Source organism: Pseudophryne corroboree, chromosome 1, assembly GCF_028390025.1.
Source record: "Pseudophryne corroboree isolate aPseCor3 chromosome 1, aPseCor3.hap2, whole genome shotgun sequence".
NCBI lineage: Eukaryota > Metazoa > Chordata > Amphibia > Anura > Myobatrachidae > Pseudophryne > Pseudophryne corroboree.
The window spans coordinates 147646929-147670766 of NC_086444.1; the positions used below are offsets into that span (position 1 = coordinate 147646929).

A 23838-nucleotide genomic window follows, 5' to 3' on the forward strand; every position below is an offset into this window, starting at 1 on the left:
ACTATCAACAAATGCCTGGAAAAAGCACGATCAAGAATAGCTGAGGCGAAACCGACCAAAGAACCGCGGATGATATGTCACACAATTTGATGCAAAATCGCCTGTTGTCAGAGCATCAATAAGGAGGCATTGGCCTATATTGAATTCAGACCCAAAATTTAAAAAGTCACTTGAACATCCACCCATGCTGGCTTATAGACGTGGGCGCAATTTGAAACAATTGCTGATGCACCCTGCGAGACAAACGGGTGGCTCTGAAAATAATTGGCTAAATAAAACAAGAAAAGGCTGCGTCAAATGCCTGGGTTGTGTGACATGTCGCTCGATGTTGGTCGGTGAGAAGTTTCCTCATCCACTCAGTGGAAAACCAATCACTATTCGATACCGATTACATTGTCGGATGGATCATGTCATCTATATGCTACTATGTCCTTGTGGACTTCCGTATGTGGGGATGACCACCTGTTCGTTCAGAGAGCGGATGGCAAACCATCGTAGCTCAATTCATCAAGCGCTGCAAACAGGTTGCACTGACAAACCGGTGGCCCCAGTGGCGGAACTAGCAAGCGGTGGGCCCAGGTGCGACAAAATGCTTTGCCCCCCCCCCCCCCCCCCCCCATCCCATCCAAGCCCACCCCCTCACCCCTGGAGAGGATCTGGTGAGGGGGACCTGCTCAGGGCAAGAGAAATGGATACCTAGCAACAGTGCCGTAACTAGACATTTTAGCACTGTGTACAAGAAACGGCATCGGAGCCCCACCCCTGCATGCAAAACAGGGGCAGTGCGCGCCGTAGGCGCGCGCAAAAATACATAGTGGCGTGGCTTCGCGGGGAAGGGGTGTGGCCACAAAATAATACCAATTCCTAAAATGGTGCACAGTAGTCTCCAGTCTTCAAATTACGCCGCACAGTAGCACCACTACACCAGGTAGAGACCCTTTTACACCTTACAGCGAACAGATTCCTCTTTTTACACATTACGGCAGACAGCGTCCCCTTTTTACACATAACGGCAGACAGCGTGCCCTTGTTACACATAGCGGCAGACAGCGTGCCCTTGTTACACATAGCGGCAGACAGCGTGCCCTTGTTACACATAGCGGCAGACAGCGTGCCCTTGTTACACATAGCGGCAGACAGCGTGCCCTTGTTACACATAGCGGCAGACAGCGTGCCCTTGTTACACATAGCGGCAGACAGCGTGCCCTTGTTACACATAGCGGCAGACAGCGTGCCCTTGTTACACATAGCGGCAGACAGCGTGCACTTTTTACACATTACGGCAGACAGCGTACACTTTTTACACATAACGGCAGACAGCGTGCCCGTGTTAAACATAGCGGCAGCCAGCGTACACTTTTTACACACAACGGCAGACAGCGTCCCCCTTTTTACACATTACGGCAGACAGCGTCCCCTTTTTACACATTACGGCAGACAGCGTACACTTTTTACACATAACGGCAGACAACATACACTTTTTACACATTACGGCAGACAGCGTGCCCTTGTTACACATTACGGCAGACAGCGTGCCCTTGTTACACATTACGGCAGACAGCGTGCTCTTGTTACACATTACGGAAGGCAGATTCCCCCTTTTTACACGTTGCGGCAGGCAGTCCCCCGTTTTTACACATAGCGGCAGGCAGATTCCCCATTTTTACACATTGCGGCAGGCAGTCCCCCCTTTTTACACATTGCGGCAGGCAGTCCCCCCTTTTTACACATTGCGGCAGGCAGTCCCCCATTTTTACACATAGCGGCAGGCAGTCCCCCATTTTTACACATAGCGGTAGGCAGTCCCCCATTTTTACACATTGCGGCAGGCAGTCCCCCATTTTTACACATAGCGGCAGGCAGTCCCCCATTTTTACACATTGCGGCAGGCAGTCCCCCATTTTTACACATAGCGGTAGGCAGTCCCCCATTTTTACACATAGCGGCAGGCAGTCCCAACAAATAAAGAAAGAAAGAGACAGAAAGAAATAAAGAAAGAGACAGAAAGAAAGAAAGAAATAAAGAGAAAGAAAGAAAGTAGAATCATACTTACCCTCTCCACTGGCTCAGGCTCCTCGTGCAGCTTGACGATTCCCGGGCAGTAGACGAGGTGGAGGAGGGAGCCGCAGCAGCGCTGTGTTATTGGAGGCGCTGCTGCTGCTGCCTCCCTGCTTCACTATAGGCTGTTCTCGGAAGACAGCCTATAGTGAAGCAGAGGGGCAGCAGCGCCTCCACCAGTAACAAAGCGCTGCTGCGGCTCCCTCCTCCACCTCCGTCCTCCTCCTTCCCCCGTCCGTGCCGCTGCTCTTCTCCTCTGTGGGCGGCTGTGCGCTGCGGGCAGCGGTTGCCCGCAGCGCACAGCGGCATGTTATGAGTCAGTTTGATTTATTACATGCTTGGGCCCCTGGACAGAGGCGGGCCCCAGTGCAACGCACTGCTTGCACTGCCGGTAGTTCCGCCTCTGGGTGGCCCAGCATTTCCTAAATGAAGGACATCAAGTGGCATCCTTGAAATGCAGAATCATTGATTGGGTCCCCGTCCCTAATAGAGGGGGTGATCGTTCACTTCTCTTAAGAAAGCTAGAAGCAAGGTGGATACATAGATTGGGCTCAGTGACACCCAATGGTCTGAATGAGTCGAACCCGTTAAACGTATTCTTACGCTAAACTAGTTTAGTGAAATCTAGGTTTTTTCCTTGCCCGATGCACTTTTTAATGTTGTCTGTCTGGTATATGTATTTTCTGTATTATATATATTGTGTGTTTTTTGCTTTGATCTTCAGGGTGCAATAGGGATGCGCTGAACCGATTTAAATGAATAGCGATATAATACTTTAGAACTTGGTTTGTATATAACGTTCGGTGTCGTTTGACCATTGCACTCTGGGGATCTAGCTAATTTTGGAGGGATGAGGGTTTATTGGGGATTGTTTAATACTGCCCTGCCTGGCTCTACTACCCTCGGTCGTGCACTTTATATGCATATGGCCACTTGCATTTGCTTTGCACACTTGCCCAATATGGGTGTGATTTATAGGGCTGATAAATCGGAATGACAGTCCGCCTACTTATGATGTCCTTTGGTTGTATTTAAATTATAACCTCTTTGTATGGGAACTAGTGTCTGACTTCCTGTTTGCGTTCTGGGTGGGCACTTACGGCCGTGTGACGTTTGCGTTCCACGGACCGGAAGTGCTCCGCTCCGGGACTCGGCGGGTGTCAGAGATGGGTTGCGGCGGCCACATCGTCTCCTACTTGCTGATTGTGAGTTTGGCTGTTTGTGCTACCTGATAGGGGCGAGTGTGGTGTTCTTTATCCTTTGAATGGGTGGTTTTTCATTGAGGAGAAGCTTTGTCCCTGTTTGATGACATCATAATGCCTTTTGGTGCCGTTTTTCAAGTGGTGAGGGTATTTAGGGCCAGTCAGGCAGGATCAGCGTTATTGCTGGATGTCTGGATTTCTGCTCATGGATGTTGGAAGCTGTGATTGATGTACAGTGCCTCCTGAGGAAGGCCCTTGTTTGGGTCGAAAGCGCTTGAGGAAATTCTTGTCATTATGCTGATTATGTAAAGTATACCATTAATAAATGAACAGTTGTTTATAGTAAAAAAAGTCTGGAGAGTGCCCCCTCTGATTTTTATCTACATATTTGGATACCGTGGTATTCGAGTGGACACCCCAGCGTTTGCATACTATGAGGATGTGAGTGCTACCGTTTGTTGGATCTATATATATATATATATATATATATAAAAAAATAGAGCATTCAGCACTCCCCATAGCAAGCTCACTTTGTCCTCACAACATCAATAAATAAATGATGGGGGTTTAGTTAGTGAATTGGCCAATGCACGGAAGCCTGCATACCTGCTCGCCAAGGTACCCCACCTTCATGCAGGTCCTACACTACCACAAAGCCTTAAGAATTAAAACCTGGCAACTGTATCACATATAATATAACTGCAAATATGCCCACTAAGTTTAATGTATGCCTGCCACATATCTTGTGGCTTTTAAAGGCATACTAGTCACCTGACACAGCCGATAAATTACTAAGGAGCAGCTGACACAGGTTTGGGTAGGTGGCCATGGGCTGCATGCACCCCACCCTATGAGTGGTGAGTGCAGACACTGCACCCCGCTTCTGGGGTGGTGAGTGCTGTGGTTTTCTATATTTGTTTGTGTGTGTGTGTGTGTGTGTATATATATATATATATATATATATATATATATATATATATATGTATATACATACATACATACATACATACATACACACACACACACACACACACACACACACACACACACACACACACACACACACACACACACACACACACACACACACTGACAATCACAGTCGGCACTCCACTCCAATGTCACAGTGCCTGTCCGTCATAAAACACACTTCACCACAAAGACGGCACTGGGAACATTTTTCATAAGCAAAATGAACTTGTATTGAAATATCAATGTTTTGGGGCTATCACCCCATCGTCAGGACCACACAAAACACACACCATCCGGAAAGTATTCACAGCGCTTCACTTTTTCCACATTTTGTTAGGTTACAGCCTTATTCCAAAATGGAATACATTCATTTTTTCCCTCCAAATTCTACACACAATACTCCATAAAGACAACGTTTTTTAGATTTATGCAAATTTATTTAAAATAAAAAAAAAATGGAATTTTGAAGGAAAAAATTTATTTATTCCATCTTGGAATAAGACTGTAACATAACAAAATGTGGAAAAACTGAAGCGCTGTTAATACTTTCTGGATGCACTGTGTATATGTATCAATCCATTATAATAACAATAATGTACAATACAAACACACTCTGGACAGCTTAACAAAGATAAAGTTACACTCCAAACTTAGGTAGTCAGCGTTTCAGAACACTTTACTTTGGTTCTTTCATCAGGCTCGTGTTGTTGCGTGGGTATTCTTCCACAATCCAAAAGCATACTGGTAGGTTAGTTGGATTCTGATGTCTTGATGGTCACTGCCGCAGAGACAGGGGCGTTTTGGGATGGAAAACCAGCCCAGGAAAATTATGGAAGCAGCCCTAATTGGGGTGCGGTCTGATGAGGGGGGCGGGATCCCTCATAGGGCCTGATTATACACAATTGCGGCCTTCCTTGCGTCTTTTGCTGCAGTTGTGTCTCAGACCAGCGGCGGACTGGGAACTAAAAGTGGCCCTATAAAATTTTGTAGAAGTAACCCTACATGTACAACACGAGGTATTGCATACCATGTAGCCATGGCAGCATCACTGGATGCCTCCCCCCCCGCCCCTACCCCCAACGGCACCCACTGCAGGGGATGGAGAGTAGGGACTGAAAAAGTACAACCTGGGTTAGCGTGGAAGGTTGGGAAGCAGAGAGAATCGGGTCCAATATGCAAGTATAATAAATAATTGTGATGCCATATAATTTCATGGTTAATTGAGGCTTTCATTTGTCATGTCACTCTTTGACCAACCATAGTATGCAGGGTTCCGGTATGAATGGTCGACCATGTTATGGTCGACAGTCATTAGGTCGACCACTATTGGTCGACATTGGCATGGTCGACATGGACAAATGGTCGACACATGAAAAGGTCGACATGACTTTTTGTTTGTACTGTTTTTGGTGTCGTTTTTTGCGTAAAGTGACCGGGAACCCCAGTTAGTGCACCGTGTCCCCTCGCATGGCTCACTTCGCTCGCCATGCTTCGGGCAAGGTGCCTCGCTCCGCCACCGCTGCGCTCGGCACAGATTACCGTTCCCAATCGTAGTCCATGTGGATCGTAAAGTATGGAAAAGTTCCCCAAAAGAAAAAAAATTGAAAAACTTATGTCGACCTTTCAAGCGTCGTCCATGTTCATGTGTTGTCCATGTCGACTATGTCAATGTCAACCAATAGTTGTCGTCCTAATGACTGTCGACCATAACATGGTCAACCATCCAAACGGATACCAGTATGCAGATAGTAGTCCAAACCTCTGATCAAAATGCTGGATTTCCATATATTTAGCTAATGGCACATGGGAAATCATCATATGTAATACGTGTTTGCACCATTGCCATGCTTTCTTACCTCTGTCATTTTTGTATTTTTTAGACATATGCAAGATTTGTTGGTGCACCCCTGAAATTAAATCCTGTGGATTATACCTGGGCATGTCCTCGAGGTATGTCTTACCCTCTAAATGTGGATGGTATTTTACAGTATTTCAAAGAGAGATTACTATAATTTAGCATGCAATGTATTTAGTGACATGAGTGGTGTCTAACTAGCAAGGGGTTAATTCATTCTGGGTTGTCCCAAGTGCCATTTTGCTGTGAGACTTTGCTCTATGGTGTACAGCTGTGTACTGCTTTTGGGTTCCAAATAAGGGCAGATTAATATTTTGGAGGCTCCCTGGTGAATCTATAAAAACCAGCTCTCTAGTCTGCAGTGTGTTGCTAGCACACGTTATATATAACCTATGACCGCATTATGTAGCCACCATACCTTCCGCTAAAGCTTGGATTATAACAACTCATCAGTGGTTGCGCTGGTTTGTGTGTGCAATGCTAATATCTGGCCAGTGGCTCTGTGTGATGTGTATAAGGGCGGCTACACACTAGAATGACGGCCAGTCGCCCCAATGATCGGGCCGAAATTGCCTTTGGCCCGGACCATGCGAGATTGACTGTACACACTGCACGATATTATGAATGACGGAACTATACCTCGTTTCGTCCTTCATTACACTGCACAGCTCTGCAGACAATATCATCTGATTGACCACGCAGTAAGGCCAACCAGGCGATATCACATGCGACCTGGGGGAGCACGCAATTGTGCGTACACACTAGAAGATCTAGATGATTTGACGTTCCAATACGGCAAATCGTCCAGGTATCGCTCTAGTGTGTACCCACTAGTACAAGCTGTCATTAATGCTGGATGGTATTAGCAAGTAGAAAGCGAGACAATAGGGGTGTGTGACTGGAAATTCCTTACAAACTTTGTGAATTAGGGTGACTACACACTACAGCAATATCGGGTCAATTGACCGTTTCGTAACGACAATCATCTAGTGTGTATGCACAACTGCACGCTACTGCAAGTCATTAACGATGTCTTATAGTTGTCCGTACTACACAGTCAATCAGAAGATATAGTTAACAAAATAGTTAAAATCCTGTAGCGTATGGCCAACCGGACAACCAGGCGATATGTCAGTCCAATTTGGCCTCTGAAGACGTCACCTCCTTTAGCCAGTGGTTAATCTAGTGTGCACAGAGCAACAATAAATTGTATATGATCAAATGACAACAATATATCATGTGGTTGTTTGCAAGATTGTACAAGTACACGTTTGTTCTTGTCTCAAGGGAAATCGTTCCAAAAATCGTCTCGATTGCCGGTCGTTCTAATGTGTAGCCGCCCTTGGAAGTTAAAAAGTAATATAATCAAATGTTATGGCAAAATGTTGAATCCCTAGTTTAGAGTATGTGGTGTAGATTTACTAAAACAGACAAGTGGAAGTGTTGTCCGTAGCAACCAAAAGATTCTGTCTATCATTTTCTAGGATGCAGTAGAGAAATGATAGCTAAAATATGATTGGATGGCTGCTGTGGATAACAGTTATCGATCAATGGGTCGACCTGAAAAAGGTCAAGCGTGTCTAAGTCGACCTCAAAAAGTCGACATAGGAAAAATGTTGACATTGACAAAAGGTCGACACATGCTGCAGTCCAGGTTACTATTCCCAATGGTAGTCCACGTGGATGGTAAAGTATGAAAAAAAATTGCCATGTTGACTTAATGCATGTCGACCAATAGTGGTCAACCTGTTGATGGTCGACCTATCATCCGGATACCGTGGCTAACACCTCTACTTTTCATTGTTGGAATCTTTAGTAATTAATTACAGGAATTATGTGAAGCAAAGGTGTGTGCATATAGATTATATTTTATATATTTTTCATTTTCAAACATACAAAATAATTGGGGCACTATTGTGTCTGGCATTAGTGCCATACATATGCTAACCTTTACCCAAAGAAAGTGTACTTTATTATGCATTTCATCCTTTATTGCTTCACCAAATGCACCTGGCAATGAGGCAGAAAATTAGTTCATACAAAGTAATCAAAAGCCCATGAAAATACGTTCTAATACTTGGATCTCTGTTCTAGGTTACGCACTGAAGAAAGGGAGTTGGAAATGTTCTGGTTAGCATTAGGGAAACATTATACAGGGAGATATTACAGTAAGGCCATCGCATACACATGACTGACTTGGGAAGGAACGCTTTCGAATGGCTTCTGAGGTGATAGGGGCTTCAGGGGGATTATGTCATCATTTATTTTTCTTTTCTCTATCGTCCTAAGTGGATGCTGGGGTTCCTGAAAGGACCATGGGGAATAGCGGCTCCGCAGGAGACAGGGCACAAAAAAGTAAAGCTTTACTAGGTCAGGTGGTGTGCACTGGCTCCTCCCCCCATGACCCTCCTCCAGACTCCAGTTAGATTTTGTGCCCGAACGAGAAGGGTGCAATCTAGGTGGCTCTCCTAAAGAGCTGCTTAGAGAAAGTTTAGTTTAGGTTTTTTTCTTTACAGTGAGTCCTGCTGGCAACAGGATCACTGCAACGTGGGACTTAGGGGGAAAGTAGTAAACTCACCTGCATGCAGAGTGGATTTGCTGCTTGGCTACTGGACACCATTAGCTCCAGAGGGATCGAACACAGGCCCAGCCGTGGAGTCCGGTCCCGGAGCCGCGCCGCCGACCCCCTTGCAGATGCTGAAGCGTGAAGAGGTCCGGAAACCGGCGGCTGAAGACTCCTCAGTCTTCATAAGGTAGCGCACAGCACTGCAGCTGTGCGCCATTTTCCTCTCAGCACACTTCACTGGGCAGTCACTGAGGGTGCAGAGCGCTGGGGGGGGGCGCTCTGAGAGGCAAATATAAACCTTATACAAGGCTAAAAATACCTCACATATAGCCCATAGGGGCTATATGGAGATATTTAACCCCTGCCTGACTGGAAAAATAGCGGGAGAAGAACCCGCCGAAAAAGGGGCGGGGCCTATCTCCTCAGCACACGGCGCCATTTTCTGTCACAGCTCCGCTGGTCAGAACGGCTCCCAGGTCTCTCCCCTGCACTGCACTACAGAAACAGGGTAAAACAGAGAGGGGGGGCACATTAATGGCTATATATATATATATTAAAGCAGCTATAAGGGAGCACTTAATATAAGGATATCCCTTGTATATATAGCGCTTTGTGGTGTGTGCTGGCAGACTCTCCCTCTGTCTCCCCAAAAGGGCTAGTGGGTCCTGTCTTCATTAGAGCATTCCCTGTGAGTTTGCGGTGTGTGTCGGTACGTGGTGTCGACATGTATGAGGACGATATTGGTGTGGAGGCGGAGCAATTGCCAAATATGCAGATGTCACCCCCCAGGGGGTCGACACCAGAATGGATGCCTTTATTTGTGGAATTACGTGATGGTTTATCTTCCCTTAAACAGTCAGTTGAGGACATGAGGCGGCCGGACAATCAATTAATGCCTGTCCAGGCGCCTCAAACACCGTCAGGGGCTGTAAAACGCCCTTTGCCTCAGTCGGTCGACACAGACCCAGACACGGGCACTGATTCCAGTGACGACGGTAGAAATTCAAACGTATTTTCCAGTAGGGCCACACGTTATATGATTTTGGCAATGAAGGAGACGTTACATTTAGCTGATACTACAGATACCGTAAAACAGGGTATTATGTATGGTGTGAAAAAACTACAAACAGTTTTTCCTGAATCAGAAGAATTAAATGACGTGTGTGATGAAGCGTGGGTTGCTCCTGATAAAAAGTTGATAATTTCAAAAAAGTTATTGGCATTATACCCTTTCCCGCCAGAGGTTAGGGCGCGCTGGGAAACACCCCCTAAGGTGGACAAGGCGCTCACACGCTTATCCAAACAAGTGGCGTTACCCTCTCCTGAGACGGCCGCACTTAAGGATCCATCAGATAGAAAGATGGAAGTTATTCAAAAGAATATATACACACATGCAGGTGTTATACTACGACCAGCTATAGCAACTGCCTGGATGTGCAGTGCTGGAGTAGTTTGGTCAGAATCCCTGATTGAAAATATTGATACCCTAGATAGGGACAATGTTTTACTGTCGTTAGAACAAATAAAGGATGCATTTATCTATATGCGTGATGCACAGAGGGATATTTGCACACTGGCATCTCGGGTGAGTGCTATGTCCATTTCAGCCAGAAGAGCCTTATGGACACGACAGTGGACAGGCGATGCGGATTCAAAACGTCACATGGAGGTTTTGCCGTATAAAGGGGAGGAGTTATTTGGAGTTGGTCTATCAGACTTGGTGGCCACGGCTACTGCCGGGAAATCCACTTTTTTACCTCAAGTCACTCCCCAACAGAGAAAGGCACCGACCTTTCAACCGCAGCCTTTTCGCTCCTACAAAAATAAGAGAGCAAAGGGCTTGTCGTACCTGCCACGAGGCAGAGGAAGAGGGAAGAGACACCAACAGGCAGCTTCTTCCCAGGAACAGAAGCCCTCCCCGGCTCCTGCAAAAACCTCAGCATGACGCTGGGGCCTCTCAAGCGGACTCGGGGACAGTGGGGGGCCGTCTCAAAAATTACAGCGCGCAGTGGGCTCACTCGCAGGTAGACCCCTGGATCCTGCAGATAATATCTCAGGGGTACAGGTTGGAATTAGAGACGGATCCTCCTCATCGTTTCCTGAAGTCTGCCTTACCAACCGTCTCTTCCGAAAGGGAGAGGGTGTTGGAAGCCATTCACAAGCTGTACGCTCAGCAGGTGATAGTCAAAGTACCCCTATTACAACAAGGAAAGGGGTATTATTCCACTCTATTTGTGGTACCGAAGCCGGATGGCTCGGTAAGGCCTATTCTAAATCTGAAGTCCTTGAACCTCTACATAAAAAAGTTCAAGTTCAAGATGGAGTCACTCAGAGCAGTGATAGCGAACCTGGAAGAAGGGGACTTTATGGTATCCTTGGACATCAAGGATGCGTATCTACACGTTCCGATTTACCCCGCACACCAGGGGTACCTCAGGTTCATTGTTCAAAACTGTCACTATCAGTTTCAGACGCTGCCGTTCGGATTGTCCACGGCGCCTCGGGTCTTTACCAAGGTAATGGCCGAGATGATGATTCTTCTTCGAAGAAAAGGCGTATTAGTTATCCCATACTTGGACGATCTCCTAATAAGGGCAAGGTCCAGAGAACAGCTGGAGACAGCTTTAGCACTATCTCAAGAGGTGCTAAGACAACACGGGTGGATTCTGAATATTCCAAAATCCCATTTAATCCCGACAACTCGTCTGCTGTTCCTAGGAATGATTCTGGACACGGTTCAGAAAAAGGTTTTCCTTCCAGAGGAAAAAGCCAAGGAGTTATCCGATCTGGTCAGGAACCTCCTAAAACCAGGAAAAGTGTCAGTACATCAATGCACAAGAGTCCTGGGAAAAATGGTGGCTTCTTACGAAGCAATTCCATTCGGCAGATTCCATGCAAGAATATTCCAAAGGGATCTGTTGGACAAATGGTCAGGGTCGCATCTGCAGATGCACCTGCGAATAACCCTGTCACCAAAGACAAGGGTGTCACTTCTGTGGTGGTTGCAGAAGGCTCACCTATTAGAAGGCCGCAGATTCGGCATTCAGGATTGGATCCTGGTGACCACGGACGCCAGCCTGAGAGGCTGGGGAGCAGTCACACAAGGAAGAAACTTCCAGGGAGTATGGACGAGTCTGGGAAAGTCTCTTCACATAAACATTCTGGAACTAAGAGCAATCTACAATGCTCTAAGCCAGGCGGAACTTCTCCTGCAAGGAAAGCCGGTGTTGATTCAGTCGGACAACATCACGGCGGTCGCCCATGTAAACAGGCAGGGCGGCACAAGAAGCAGGAGTGCAATGGCAGAAGCTGCCAAGATTCTTCGCTGGGCGGAGAATCACGTGATAGCACTGTCAGCAGTGTTCATCCCGGGCGTGGACAACTGGGAAGCAGACTTCCTCAGCAGACACGATCTTCATCCGGGAGAGTGGGGTCTACATCCAGAAGTCTTCAACATGTTAATAGACCGTTGGGAAAGACCAATTGTAGACATGATGGCGTCTCGCCTCAACAAGAAACTGGACAAATATTGCGCCAGGTCAAGAGATCCACAGGCAATAGCTGTGGACGCACTGGTAACTCCTTGGGTGTACCAGTCAGTGTATGTGTTTCCTCCTCTGCCGCTCATACCAAAGGTATTGAAGATCATACGGCAAAGAAGAGTAAGAACAATACTAGTGGTTCCGGATTGGCCGAGAAGGACTTGGTATCCGGAACTTCAAGAGATGCTCACGGACGAACCGTGGCCTCTACCTCTGAGAAGGGACCTGCTACAGCAGGGTCCCTGTCTTTTTCAAGACTTACCGCGGCTGCGTTTGACGGCATGGCGGTTGAACGCCAGATCCTAAAAGGGAAAGGCATTCCAGAAGAAGTCATTCCTACCTTGATTAAGGCACGGAAGGAAGTCACCGTGAAACATTATCACCGCATTTGGCGAAAATATGTAGCGTGGTGCGAGGATCGGAGGGTTCCGACGGAGGAATTCCAACTGGGTCGTTTCCTACATTTCCTGCAATCAGGATTATCTATGGGTCTCAAATTGGGATCCATTAAGGTTCAAATTTCGGCCCTGTCAATATTCTTCCAAAAAGAATTGGCCTCTGTCCCTGAGGTCCAGACTTTTGTCAAGGGAGTACTGCATATACAGCCTCCTGTGGTGCCTCCGGTGGCACCGTGGGATCTAAATGTAGTTTTAGATTTCCTCAAATCCCATTGGTTTGAACCATTGAAAAAGGTGGATTTGAAATATCTCACATTGAAAGTGACTATGTTACTAGCCCTGGCCTCTGCCAGGAGAGTATCTGAATTGGCGGCTTTATCTTATAAAAGTCCTTATCTAATCTTCCATTCGGATAGGGCAGAACTGCGGACTCGTCCGCATTTTCTCCCTAAAGTGGTATCAGCATTTCATCTGAACCAACCTATTGTGGTGCCTGCGGCCACTAGCGACTTGGAGGACTCCAAGTTGTTGGACGTTGTCAGAGCCTTAAAAATATACATTGCAAGGACGGCTGGAGTCAGAAAATCTGACTCGCTGTTTATATTGTATGCACCCAACAAGTTGGGCGCACCTGCTTCTAAGCAGTCGATTGCTCGTTGGATTTGTAACACAATTCAACTTGCACATTCTGTGGCAGGCCTGCCACAGCCTAAAACTGTAAAAGCCCACTCCACAAGGAAGGTGGGCTCATCTTGGGCGGCTGCCCGAGGGGTCTCGGCATTACAACTCTGCCGAGCAGCTACGTGGTCGGGGGAGAACACGTTTGTAAAATTTTACAAATTTGATACCCTGGCAAAGGAGGACCTGGAGTTCTCTCATTCGGTGCTGCAGAGTCATCCGCACTCTCCCGCCCGTTTGGGAGCTTTGGTATAATCCCCATGGTCCTTTCAGGAACCCCAGCATCCACTTAGGACGATAGAGAAAATAAGAATTTACTTACCGATAATTCTATTTCTCGGAGTCCGTAGTGGATGCTGGGCGCCCATCCCAAGTGCGGATTATCTGCAATACTTGTACATAGTTATTGTTAACTAATTCGGGTTATTGTTAAGGAGCCATCTTTAAGAGGCCCTTTCTGTTGTCATACTGTTAACTGGGTTTAGATCACAAGTTGTACGGTGTGATTGGTGTGGCTGGTATGAGTCTTACCCGGGATTCAAAATGCCTCCCTTATTGTGTATGCTCGTCCGGGCACAGTACCTAACTGGAGTCTGGAGGAGGGTCATGGGGGGAGGAGCCAGTGCACACCACCTGACCTAGTAAAGCTTTACTTTTTTGTGCCCTGTCTCCTGCGGAGCCGCTATTCCCCATGGTCCTTTCAGGAACCCCAGCATCCACTACGGACTCCGAGAAATAGAATTATCGGTAAGTAAATTCTTATTTTTACTAATGAGGGGTCTGGTATTTAAACAAAGAGCATGTAGTTTGGGCCATTGAAACAGATGCAATGGACATTATCTTGCCTATGCTATATACACTGATTAAACCACCGAGTATTCTGCTTCCTTTATTTTCAGATTACTTCATATTACAGTCCTCAGTTGTGTTACCACATAAAGAGATCTAGTTCTGATTATAAGTGAGCTGGTTATTTGCCGCTTATTAGGGGAGATGTGTCAAACTTTAGGGAGAGAATGGAGAATTTGCCAATAATGACCAATCTGCTTGTAGCTAGTGTTTATCTAGAAATAACAGTTAGAAGCTTATTGGTTGCTATAGGCAACTTCGCCACCTTACTTCGCTCAAAGGTTTGATACATCTCCCCCACTGTGAGAGCATGGCAGAGAACACTAATGAGACAAAGTTCTATATTTCAAAATGGGTACTGTGTGTGAATGTGCATTATGCAGTTACATGCAACCTTCTGCATTACTGTTTACAGCACCTAGGTTTGATTGTGTTTTGTTCCTGACACCTGTGGAGGCAGCCATTTTGTGGGCTGGACCACATTCCATCATATGGACTGTACTCTTGCGGATCTTGGTTCAGCACACAAAATGGTTGTTTATACTTCATTGAACCATTTGGTTCCTCCATAAATGTTTGTACCTTAGCATGTATAGATAATTTTGGTATGACTATTATTATACATTGCAGGGGCTTATAACCCTTTCAGATGCTGACTTTTGTCCTGAAAGTACCTGTTGACATGAATGCTGCTGACTATTAATGTGCTTCATTTTCACCTCACAGGGTCTGTGCCCATACTAACGTCGAATGGGAAAGTTATTACCCAGCCAACAAACATTTTAAACTTTTTTAGGAAACAGGTGAGATGATGACCCTGCAATTTTCTTTATGTTGTCTTATTGCTTTAGTGACTATTTTACTATAAACCACATGTGTTACATGGGAAAATGTGTAATCAGTATAAACACATTTGTGGACATGAATTAAGTCTTTAATATCACCTGGCAAGCTAGGCAGCAGTACCCAAAGTAGGAGTGCAGCCAAAAAGTCTAATAAGATATTAGCATGCATAAAACGGGGAATTGATGCAAGGGACGAGGATGTTATACTCCCGTTATATAAATCACTGGTGAGGCCACACCTTGAATACTGTGTACAATTCTGGGCACACTACTACAAAAAGGATATCCTGGAGCTAGAAAAGGTTCAGAGGCGGGCGACCAAACTAATTAAGGGCATGGAGACGCTGGAATACGAGGAAAGGCTTGAAATACTAGGCATGTTTTAATTGGAAAAGAGGAGACTAAGAGGGGACATGATCAACATCTACAAGTATATAAGGGAACAATACACCGAGCTTGCGCGGGACCTGTTTTTGGTTAGATCAACACAGAGGACTCGTGGACACTCGCTCAGGTTAGAGGAGAGGAGATTCCGCACAATACGGCGTAAAGGCTTTTTCACGGTAAGGACAGTACGTATATGGAATTCCCTGCCTGAGGGAGTTGTAATGTCGGACTCTGTCAACACCTTTAAGAATGGGTTAGATAAATTCCTAATGGATAAGGATATTCAGGGTTATTACTCTAAAAAATGGATATAAAGCAACGGTAGACTTCAGCATCAGTCTAAAAAAATGTATTTTATTTTTATTTTTTTATATAAAATAATCCTGCATAGGAGACCACAAATAGGTTGAACTCGATGGACAATTGTCTTTTTTCAACCTTAGATACTATGTAACTGCCTTTCCTATTTATTTTTCTTATTTGTCCTTTGGAAGGCCACAGATTTAGGAGGAAATGTATCAAACTTTCTATAGAGAATAACTGAACAAGTTTCACATAGCAACCAATCCATACTTGACTACTCTCCTGGAAGTTGTAGGAGACTCCTGATTGTTTGGGTTGTCTCCTGCGCTCCCAGGAGAGTGGATGGATCTCCCCTAATTTTAGGCCCACTTTCTGACACGGAATGCCTTATTTTAGTCCCGCCCCTTTCTCAAGGATCTTTGATTCACAACCTTTTACTGCAGTGGTAATGGGGCCCTATGACATGTGAGCCCGGCCCCTGAATTGTCCTGTTGTATCTCTTCTCTGGGCTTCTCCAGGAGAGGAGTTACAAAATGTTGGACCATATGTACCAATCAAATTGTAGCTATCATTTTTCAAACTATCATTTTTCACGCACTTTCTATACAGCTAGAAGCTGATTGGAGCTATGAACAACTTCTATACTTGTCCTCTTTAGAAGATTTGATATATCCGATAGTTGTCAGGAAGAATTATGGCATTGATGGCCAACATGTGGCCACATGTGGTTCTCCAAGTCCTAAATTCCATGACCCACCTCATTCCTGCTTGTTTTTTTTGTCTGTTCAAACTTGTAAAGCTAATATAAAATCCTTCTTATATAGTATGTTATTGCATATGGATGTTACTTCCAGCTGTTTTAGGATGCTTCCCTCAAAAATTAAATATACCCCAAATGTGTAAATTGGTGACCACAGTATATGTCTGAGGTATCTGCTGAGAGTCCTCCATTTTCAATCACAAACGCAGCTCCTATAGATTTCTATGGGGCCTACTGAATCATGAAATGTACCAAGCTCCGAAAAGTGTAATTTGACCCTGTTAGCTTTATAGCTTATGGGCTACATATCTGCACATCTGAAAGGGGATCCTTTACATTACCTGCTTCTTGCACATGTGCGATCAGATTACTGCATATGTACAGTAAGAATGACTGGTCATGATAGGGTGGTCTTCAGTTTGCCGCCTGTCGGGATCCCGGCGCACAGTAGACCGGTGCCGGAATCCCGACACCCGGCATACCAACACTTTTTCTCCCTCTTGGGGATCCATGACCCCCCTGGAGGGAGAATAGATAGCGTGGTGCGTGTAGTGCGCCACCATGCCCGCAGCGCGGCGAGCGCAGCGAGCCCGCAAGGGGCTCATTTGCGCTCGCCCAGCTGTCGGTATGCCGGCGGTTGGGATTTCAGCGCCGGTATGCAGGCCGCCGGGAGTACGGCCGCCGGCATACCATACTACACCCGGCATGATACTGTGCAGAGAAATTTCTGATTGTCATGCCTCTTATCTATGACGTTAGTTTGGATAAATCAGTGTAAATCAGTGGCTTACATTTTTTCTTCTTCCTATTCTTTGAAAATTCAGAAGAATTGGCTTCCATTACCTCATTACCCGGAATGATGTAATCTTAAGGAAGTCCTACCAATATTAAAGCTCTTACAGTTAGTACTGTTTCAAGAGCTTCTAATTCTGTGTTTGGAATCTGTTTCCTGACTCCAAATATTTCAGCATTCCGTAAGGTAATCTGCTTGAAGCAAACGTCTGCAGCCGCAGTCCCAGAAATGCCAGTCATCGGCATGACCTAAGTTTTCCAGTTGTGTTATTAATAAAGGTTCTTTATATATAGAGAGTCTGTATATCGCGGACTGTTGTAAAAATTCAACATGTGAGCGATTATTACTGTTCATTTATAAAGTATTAGACGTTCTGTATTGCTGTTTAATGGGGAAAAGTATTAATGGGGGACCTATAAATTTACAGACATTACATTGCGTTTACAGATTGGCATGAATGGGGGGGAGGGCACTGCTCGTGACTAGAGGCTGTCTAACATAGGTTTGCGTGGTTCAGCTACATATGGATAACAGAACTTCTTAATCCATCACCTTTCCCAGATTAATTACATTTAAATGCATTATTGATTGGTAGATATTGCCGCTCTACTGCCTCTTGAGTGTATAGTGTATTCCTGTATAAATCCCAGATGTGGAAGTGTTGCTGTTTCAGATATTTCGCCTTGGAATGCTTGTATCTTTTTACTGGGTTTTGGCAGATATTTAACAAGTCAGAAGAAAGTGAGAGGATTGCTAACATAGAAGTGCAGTGTTGGACTTCTGCTGCTTACTGAATGGGATCCTACCGCGCTGGTGGTCCATTCATTCTAATGCAGTTGTGGTTAAGAACTGATTCCCTTTCTGCTGGAGTGAAACGGTAGATATTTTATCAGTGTGTGTGGTGGTGAAACCTAAACCGCTGAGTTAAGCTGTGGTAAACCGCTTTAAAATACTTAATTCTTGCTGTGTTAAGCAGACGAATGCATCATACGATGTAGCACACAATTCTATAATGAGGTTTGTGTGTAGGGCACTGGTGTAAATGCTAAAGCAACCATTAACTTTAACTAGCATTAATGCTATAAGCCATTAATTACCACCCAGCTGGCATATTGATGTTGCCTCTTTGTGTTCCCTCACCACCACCCTTAGCCAGCTGCGTGGAAGGAAAAGCGACTCTATTTTTCAAATGGATCCCAATAGCTTTCAAGAAACCAGTTCAAGCTAGTCGTTTTCACCCATCATACATCTTTCATGTACTCATACTCTATTAGATCTTCACCTTGTTTCCGCTCTCTTTATCTCCTCACTCCCACCTATAATATTCCCTAGCCTTCAATACCAAACTCTTCCCCAACTTCAGTTTTTCAAGCATTGGGAGATATTCAATTGTTTGAAAAGTCAGTTGGGTGTCTGATTTTTCCTAATAGACCTGAAAAAACCCAGCCGACTTTTCAAACAATTGAATATCCCCCAATATGTCAAAACCCACCTCGTCCTATATTATTAGCAGTAGTAGTAGTAGTCGTCGTCTTTATTTATATGGCACCACATGGGATCCGCAGCGCCCAATTACAGAGTAAACAAATAAGCAAAACCTGAAGACAGTGACTTATAATTCAATAAAATATAGGACAAGTACAGGGTATATAAACATAGCTGCATCAGTAAACAGCACTGAAATAAGTATCAGGGCGGAAGAAAACGGAGGGATTTTGTGCCGTCAAAGGGCGTATTGAAAAGAAGATAGGTTAAGTAATAGACGTAAAAGCACATGAGGGGAGAGGGCCTTGATCGTGAAAGCCTACATTCGGAAGGGTAGGGGCACACAGATAGGGGTGACACAGATGGGGTAGAAAGTGAGCATGGGCCACAGAGGGCTTAGGATGAGAGACAGCTGGATTTGGTGAAGTTTTGTAGAGAGGTGAAGAGTCTGAGGGGGAGAGGTAGGGAATTCCAGAGAAAGGGAGCAGCACGTGAGAAGTCTTGGAGGTAGGAGTAGGAGGAAGTAATCAATATGCAGGAGAGTCTGTGTGCATTAGCAGAGCGAAGAGGACGGGCGAGAGTGTAAAGGGAGATGAGGTCAGAGATGTCACTACACCCAGGACACTACTAGCCCTGTATTGGCCTCCATTTAGATCCTCTAATTCCCATTGTCTCATTACTACCCCCTCATTGTGAGCAGAGCCCACGTTACCCTTCATTTCATGACACCTGTTTTTGACTTTTGTGGTGCCCTAAAAATGGGTACAATGCATACATGTTTTACGATCAGTAACAACTGGTCAGGTCTACTCTTTCATCAATTAAGCCGATGAGAGACAGTGGCCCTCATTCCGAGTCGTTCGCTCGGTATATTTCATCGCATCGCAGTAAAATTCCGCTTAGTACGCATGCGCAATATTCGCACTGCGACTGCGCCAAGTAATTTAACAATGAAGATAGTATTTTTACTCACGGCTTTTTCTTCGCTCCGGCGATCGTAATGTGATTGACAGGAAATGGGTGTTACTGGGCGGAAACACGGCGTTTCAGGGGCGTGTGGTTAAAAACGCTACCGTTTCCGGAAAAAACGCAGGAGTGGCCGGAGAAACGGAGGAGTGTCTGGGCGAACGCTGGGTGTGTTTATGACGTCAAACCAGGAACGACCAGCACTGAACTGATCGCAGATGCCGAGTAAGTCTGAAGCTACTCTGAAACTGCTAAGTAGTTTGTAATCGCAATATTGCGAATACATCGGTCGCAATTTTAAGAAGCTAAGATTCACTCCCAGTAGGCGGCGGCTTAGCGTGTGTAACTCTGCTAAAATCGCCTTGCGAGCGATCAACTCGGAATGAGGGCCCGTGTTTCATACAGTGGTGCTGGCTATTACACCTTTGTGGTACTGCTGACATGTTATTACTTAAAATTTATCATCGGCTAAAATGTAGCCTCATTGTAAAGGTGTGCACACACGTGCAATGTTACCTTGTGATTTTGACTATATAGTCAACATCGCATGGAAAGTTAGTGCAAATCGCAAGGTTTTTAGCCAGCTTGCGATCCCGATGCGCGGGATAGGTATCGCAAGGTTAGATAGACTGTGCAGGCACGTCAATTTTGACTATCTAGTACTAAAGTATAGTCAAAATTGGCACTTAGTAAAAATCACACATAGCCAATATCGCAAGTACACAAATCGCAAAGCCATAATCGAAGATAACCAAATTCTCACCATGTGTATGCACCTTTAGACTACATTTTGTAGACCATTTTATTTTATGTTTTTAAAGGAGGCAGCAGAACCTCTAGTAGTCTAAAATCTAAACCATTTATACATCACTTCTGAGATTACTGTATTTCTTTGCATCATTTAAATAAATTCATTGTGGATGGGTGTTAATCTGCTCACACACATCTGTGGCAAGAAATCAAAATGTAAAGTTGACAACGATTTATATAAAGTCGCCAATGATGGTCAAGAGTATGTACTGTGCTCTGTATTAAATGAGAAATCGTGCTGAACAATTTGAAGGCAGCAGTGGTCGGGAGGCAGTCTGTTCACTGCTGGACGGGATCCCATACACTGACACCGGAATCCCGACACCAGCTGCAGTACCAGTGGTCGTAGCTCCGACCGCTGGCTGCTTTCTACACTTTTGTGGTGGAAACTTGGGTGGAGAGAGCCACCGCCCAAAGGGGGGAATAGAAGCCTGTGGTGACCGAAGGTTGCCACCGGGCCCGAAGTATGTAGAGCACAGCGGGCCTGCGTGGGGGGGAGGGGGACGACGACACTGCGTTCGCCGCCGGGACCCCGGCGTCTGTCTCCTGACCGCTGGGATCTCATACTGAAACCCAGTGGTCCAGTCTCTCACACTATCATAGCAGTACATGACTGGTAGGGAGAACTACGGAATATCTTTCTGGGTAAGCAGATCTGACATGACAACCAAGGGAGTATGGTACAGCATGTGCTAATCTATGCTACAACATGACATAAAACATTGTTGGAGTTCTGTCGGCTAATTGTACAGCAGAATAAAATGTGTTATTTGTTACAGAAATATAATGCTGATTATGTGCTATCGGCAAGAGAAGGATCGGATACACTGGCATATATTGCACTACTTGAGGAGAAGCTGCTGCCCGCAATGGTATTTATATACATTAGTGTCTGCCTATATTGTTTCTGCTTTCTGACCACATGCGTTAGGTAATTTCCATAGCACTGGACAGCATGTGAGCGCATCTGCTTTCTGTAGTAAAATAACTAGTCTGAAACCTTTTTAAGAAATTGAATACAGACTTATATTGAAACTTTATTTTTTAATAATTCAGCATTTCACCCCAGTAATAATCACATTCAAATAGGACTATTAATTAGTTACCTTATTGCTAGTTTCATTTCCCCTAGTCTGTCTGTAGAATGAGCATTCTGTTTCTGCTTCTAGATTATTAGTGCCATTGGGCTGACATTTGGCGCAGCACGTTCTAGGCTTCCGTATAACGTAAGAATCACGCACTGCTTCTATTGCTTGCCCTTGGCACCTGCTTAGACTCTAATAATAAAACGTGAGGAATTCAACATTGAGTAAGGTTATGTCTAAAGCATGTTTTTTGGGACACTTGTGAAATGAGTTAATGCCGTTCACAACAGTGGACCTGCACTGTGTACTTGGTATGCTTTCTCTGTGTACCGAAATGTAATCCTTCGTCAGCACTGATTTATAGCTTACTGTACCGGTGGCTGATTCTTCTGTTCTTAGCAGTAATTCTTCATGTTGTTACAGCTGCATACATTTTGGGTTGATGATGAGAATTATTCCAGTGTGACACGGCCCTGGTACGCTTCACGGACTCCTTTCCCGCTGAGATTTTACCTGCCTGGTAAGATGTCCAGAGAAGCTTTGAATAGGATCCTGGTGACCAGGGGAGAGCCACCCCTGTATAGGCTGAATGAGGTGGAAGCTCAGGTAACTCTGTACATTATGTGACCAATAACCAGAACTCCTGTTATCCCCTCTGTACCGTTTGTTTCATTAAAAAACCTTTTGGGTTGGGTATGGAAGAGCAGCGGTCATGATGCCGGCGGTCAGAATACCGACACCAGCAGCCCGACTGCTTGGAATCTTAACGGGGGTGCAGGAGGCAGGGACCACTAATTCTAACTCTCCCCCTAACCCTCCCTGCCCACAGCTTAACCTGAACTCCCCCCCCCCCCCCCCCCCCCCCCCCTCCCTTACTGAAGCCTAAGCTAACCCTCCCCGGGATACTTGCTTATGTTCGGGATTCCGGCAGTCGGGATGTTGTGTCTGCTTTCTGACAGGTGTCTGGATTCCAGCGTCGGCAGTTATCAGTAAGGTGATGTTTGCATTACGGGAGAGCTTTCTTCCTATGCACAGCAGGCATCCTGTCCGCAGGTCATTGAAGGAAAACTGCTCTGAATGATTCTGGAACGCTTTCTCGGGTTATAGGAACTTTTACATCTTTACCAGTAGCTGTTCTGTATAAAGCAGGTTTAGATCCAGTCACTGTGTATTTAGTCGGGATACGGTCATTAGGTCGACAGTACTTAGGTCGACCACTATTGGTCGACATGCATTAGGTCAACATGGCCAATAGGTCGACATGCACTAAGTCAACATGATAAAAGGTCGACATGAGTTTTTCACATTTATTTTTAATTTTTTGAACTTTTCGTACTTTACGATCCACGTGGATTACAGTTGGGAACAGTAACCTGTGCCCAGCACAGCGAGGCACCTTGCCGGGACACCGTGCACTAATTGGGGTACCCTGTCACTTTACGAAGAAAACGATACAAAAAAAAAGTTTAAAAAAATTAATGTCAACCTTTTTCCATGTCGACCTACTGCATGTCAACCAATAGTGGTCGACCTAATGACTCATACTCATTTAGTCATGGGTTCAACTAAACGATTTGTTTATGAAATACACAAATAAGCCTTTAAAACAGTGGTTCCTAACATTTTATCTCTCCCGTACCCCTTGATTAGGCCTTCCATTTTTGAGTACCCCCTCATTTCATAAATCTCCCCATCCATCCTCGCCAGAAAAGTTTGTTTTTGTTAGGTAGTACTGTTGTCGGCTCCAGGACCATACAGTAACATCATAGAAACTTGAATCATGCTATTACTATGACCAAATCCCAGCAGTACCAATCACCATAATACAGGCAAAGCAAGAAAATAATGTAACAAGTAACCAATGTGCCATAATGGCAAATACAGACCCACAAGACACTTATGTATTTACAGTTGCACTTGGAGAGGTGGATCCGAGCACAATAGCAGCCCCTACATCCAGCCGCGGCAGTGTTTCCCGGCGTCCTCCATGCACAACTGCACATGCTCCGGGGGCTCCTACATCCAGCTGCGGCGGTTTGGTCCGGCGTCATCCATGCACGGCTGCGCATGCGCCGGGTCACACAGCCGCCATTACCGGCTTCAATTTGAAGTACCCCTCTGCAGTCCGGCGCGTACCCGGTATCCGGTTGATAGATAGACAGTGTCTAGTTAGACAGTCAATAGATAGACACCATATGTTAGACAGACATTAGGTCGACATAAAAAAGATAGACAATTTTTTTTTATTTTATTTAACATGTTTTTGGACTATTTCATACCTTCT

At 45.3% G+C, this 23838-nt stretch overlaps 1 protein-coding gene across 3 annotated transcripts in view; it reads left to right on the forward strand.

The window, feature by feature from the left end:
- MTX3 (metaxin 3) overlaps positions 1-23838 on the forward strand; it is a 67220-nt gene that overhangs the window by 14899 nt on the left and 28483 nt on the right. For all 3 annotated transcript variants that reach the window (XM_063963481.1, XM_063963490.1, XM_063963484.1), the window contains exons 2-5: positions 6113-6182; positions 14847-14923; positions 21249-21341; positions 21978-22160. In XM_063963481.1, coding sequence (XP_063819551.1) covers positions 6113-6182; positions 14847-14923; positions 21249-21341; positions 21978-22160 — 423 coding nt within the window. The remainder of the gene's footprint in view (positions 1-6112; positions 6183-14846; positions 14924-21248; positions 21342-21977; positions 22161-23838) is intronic.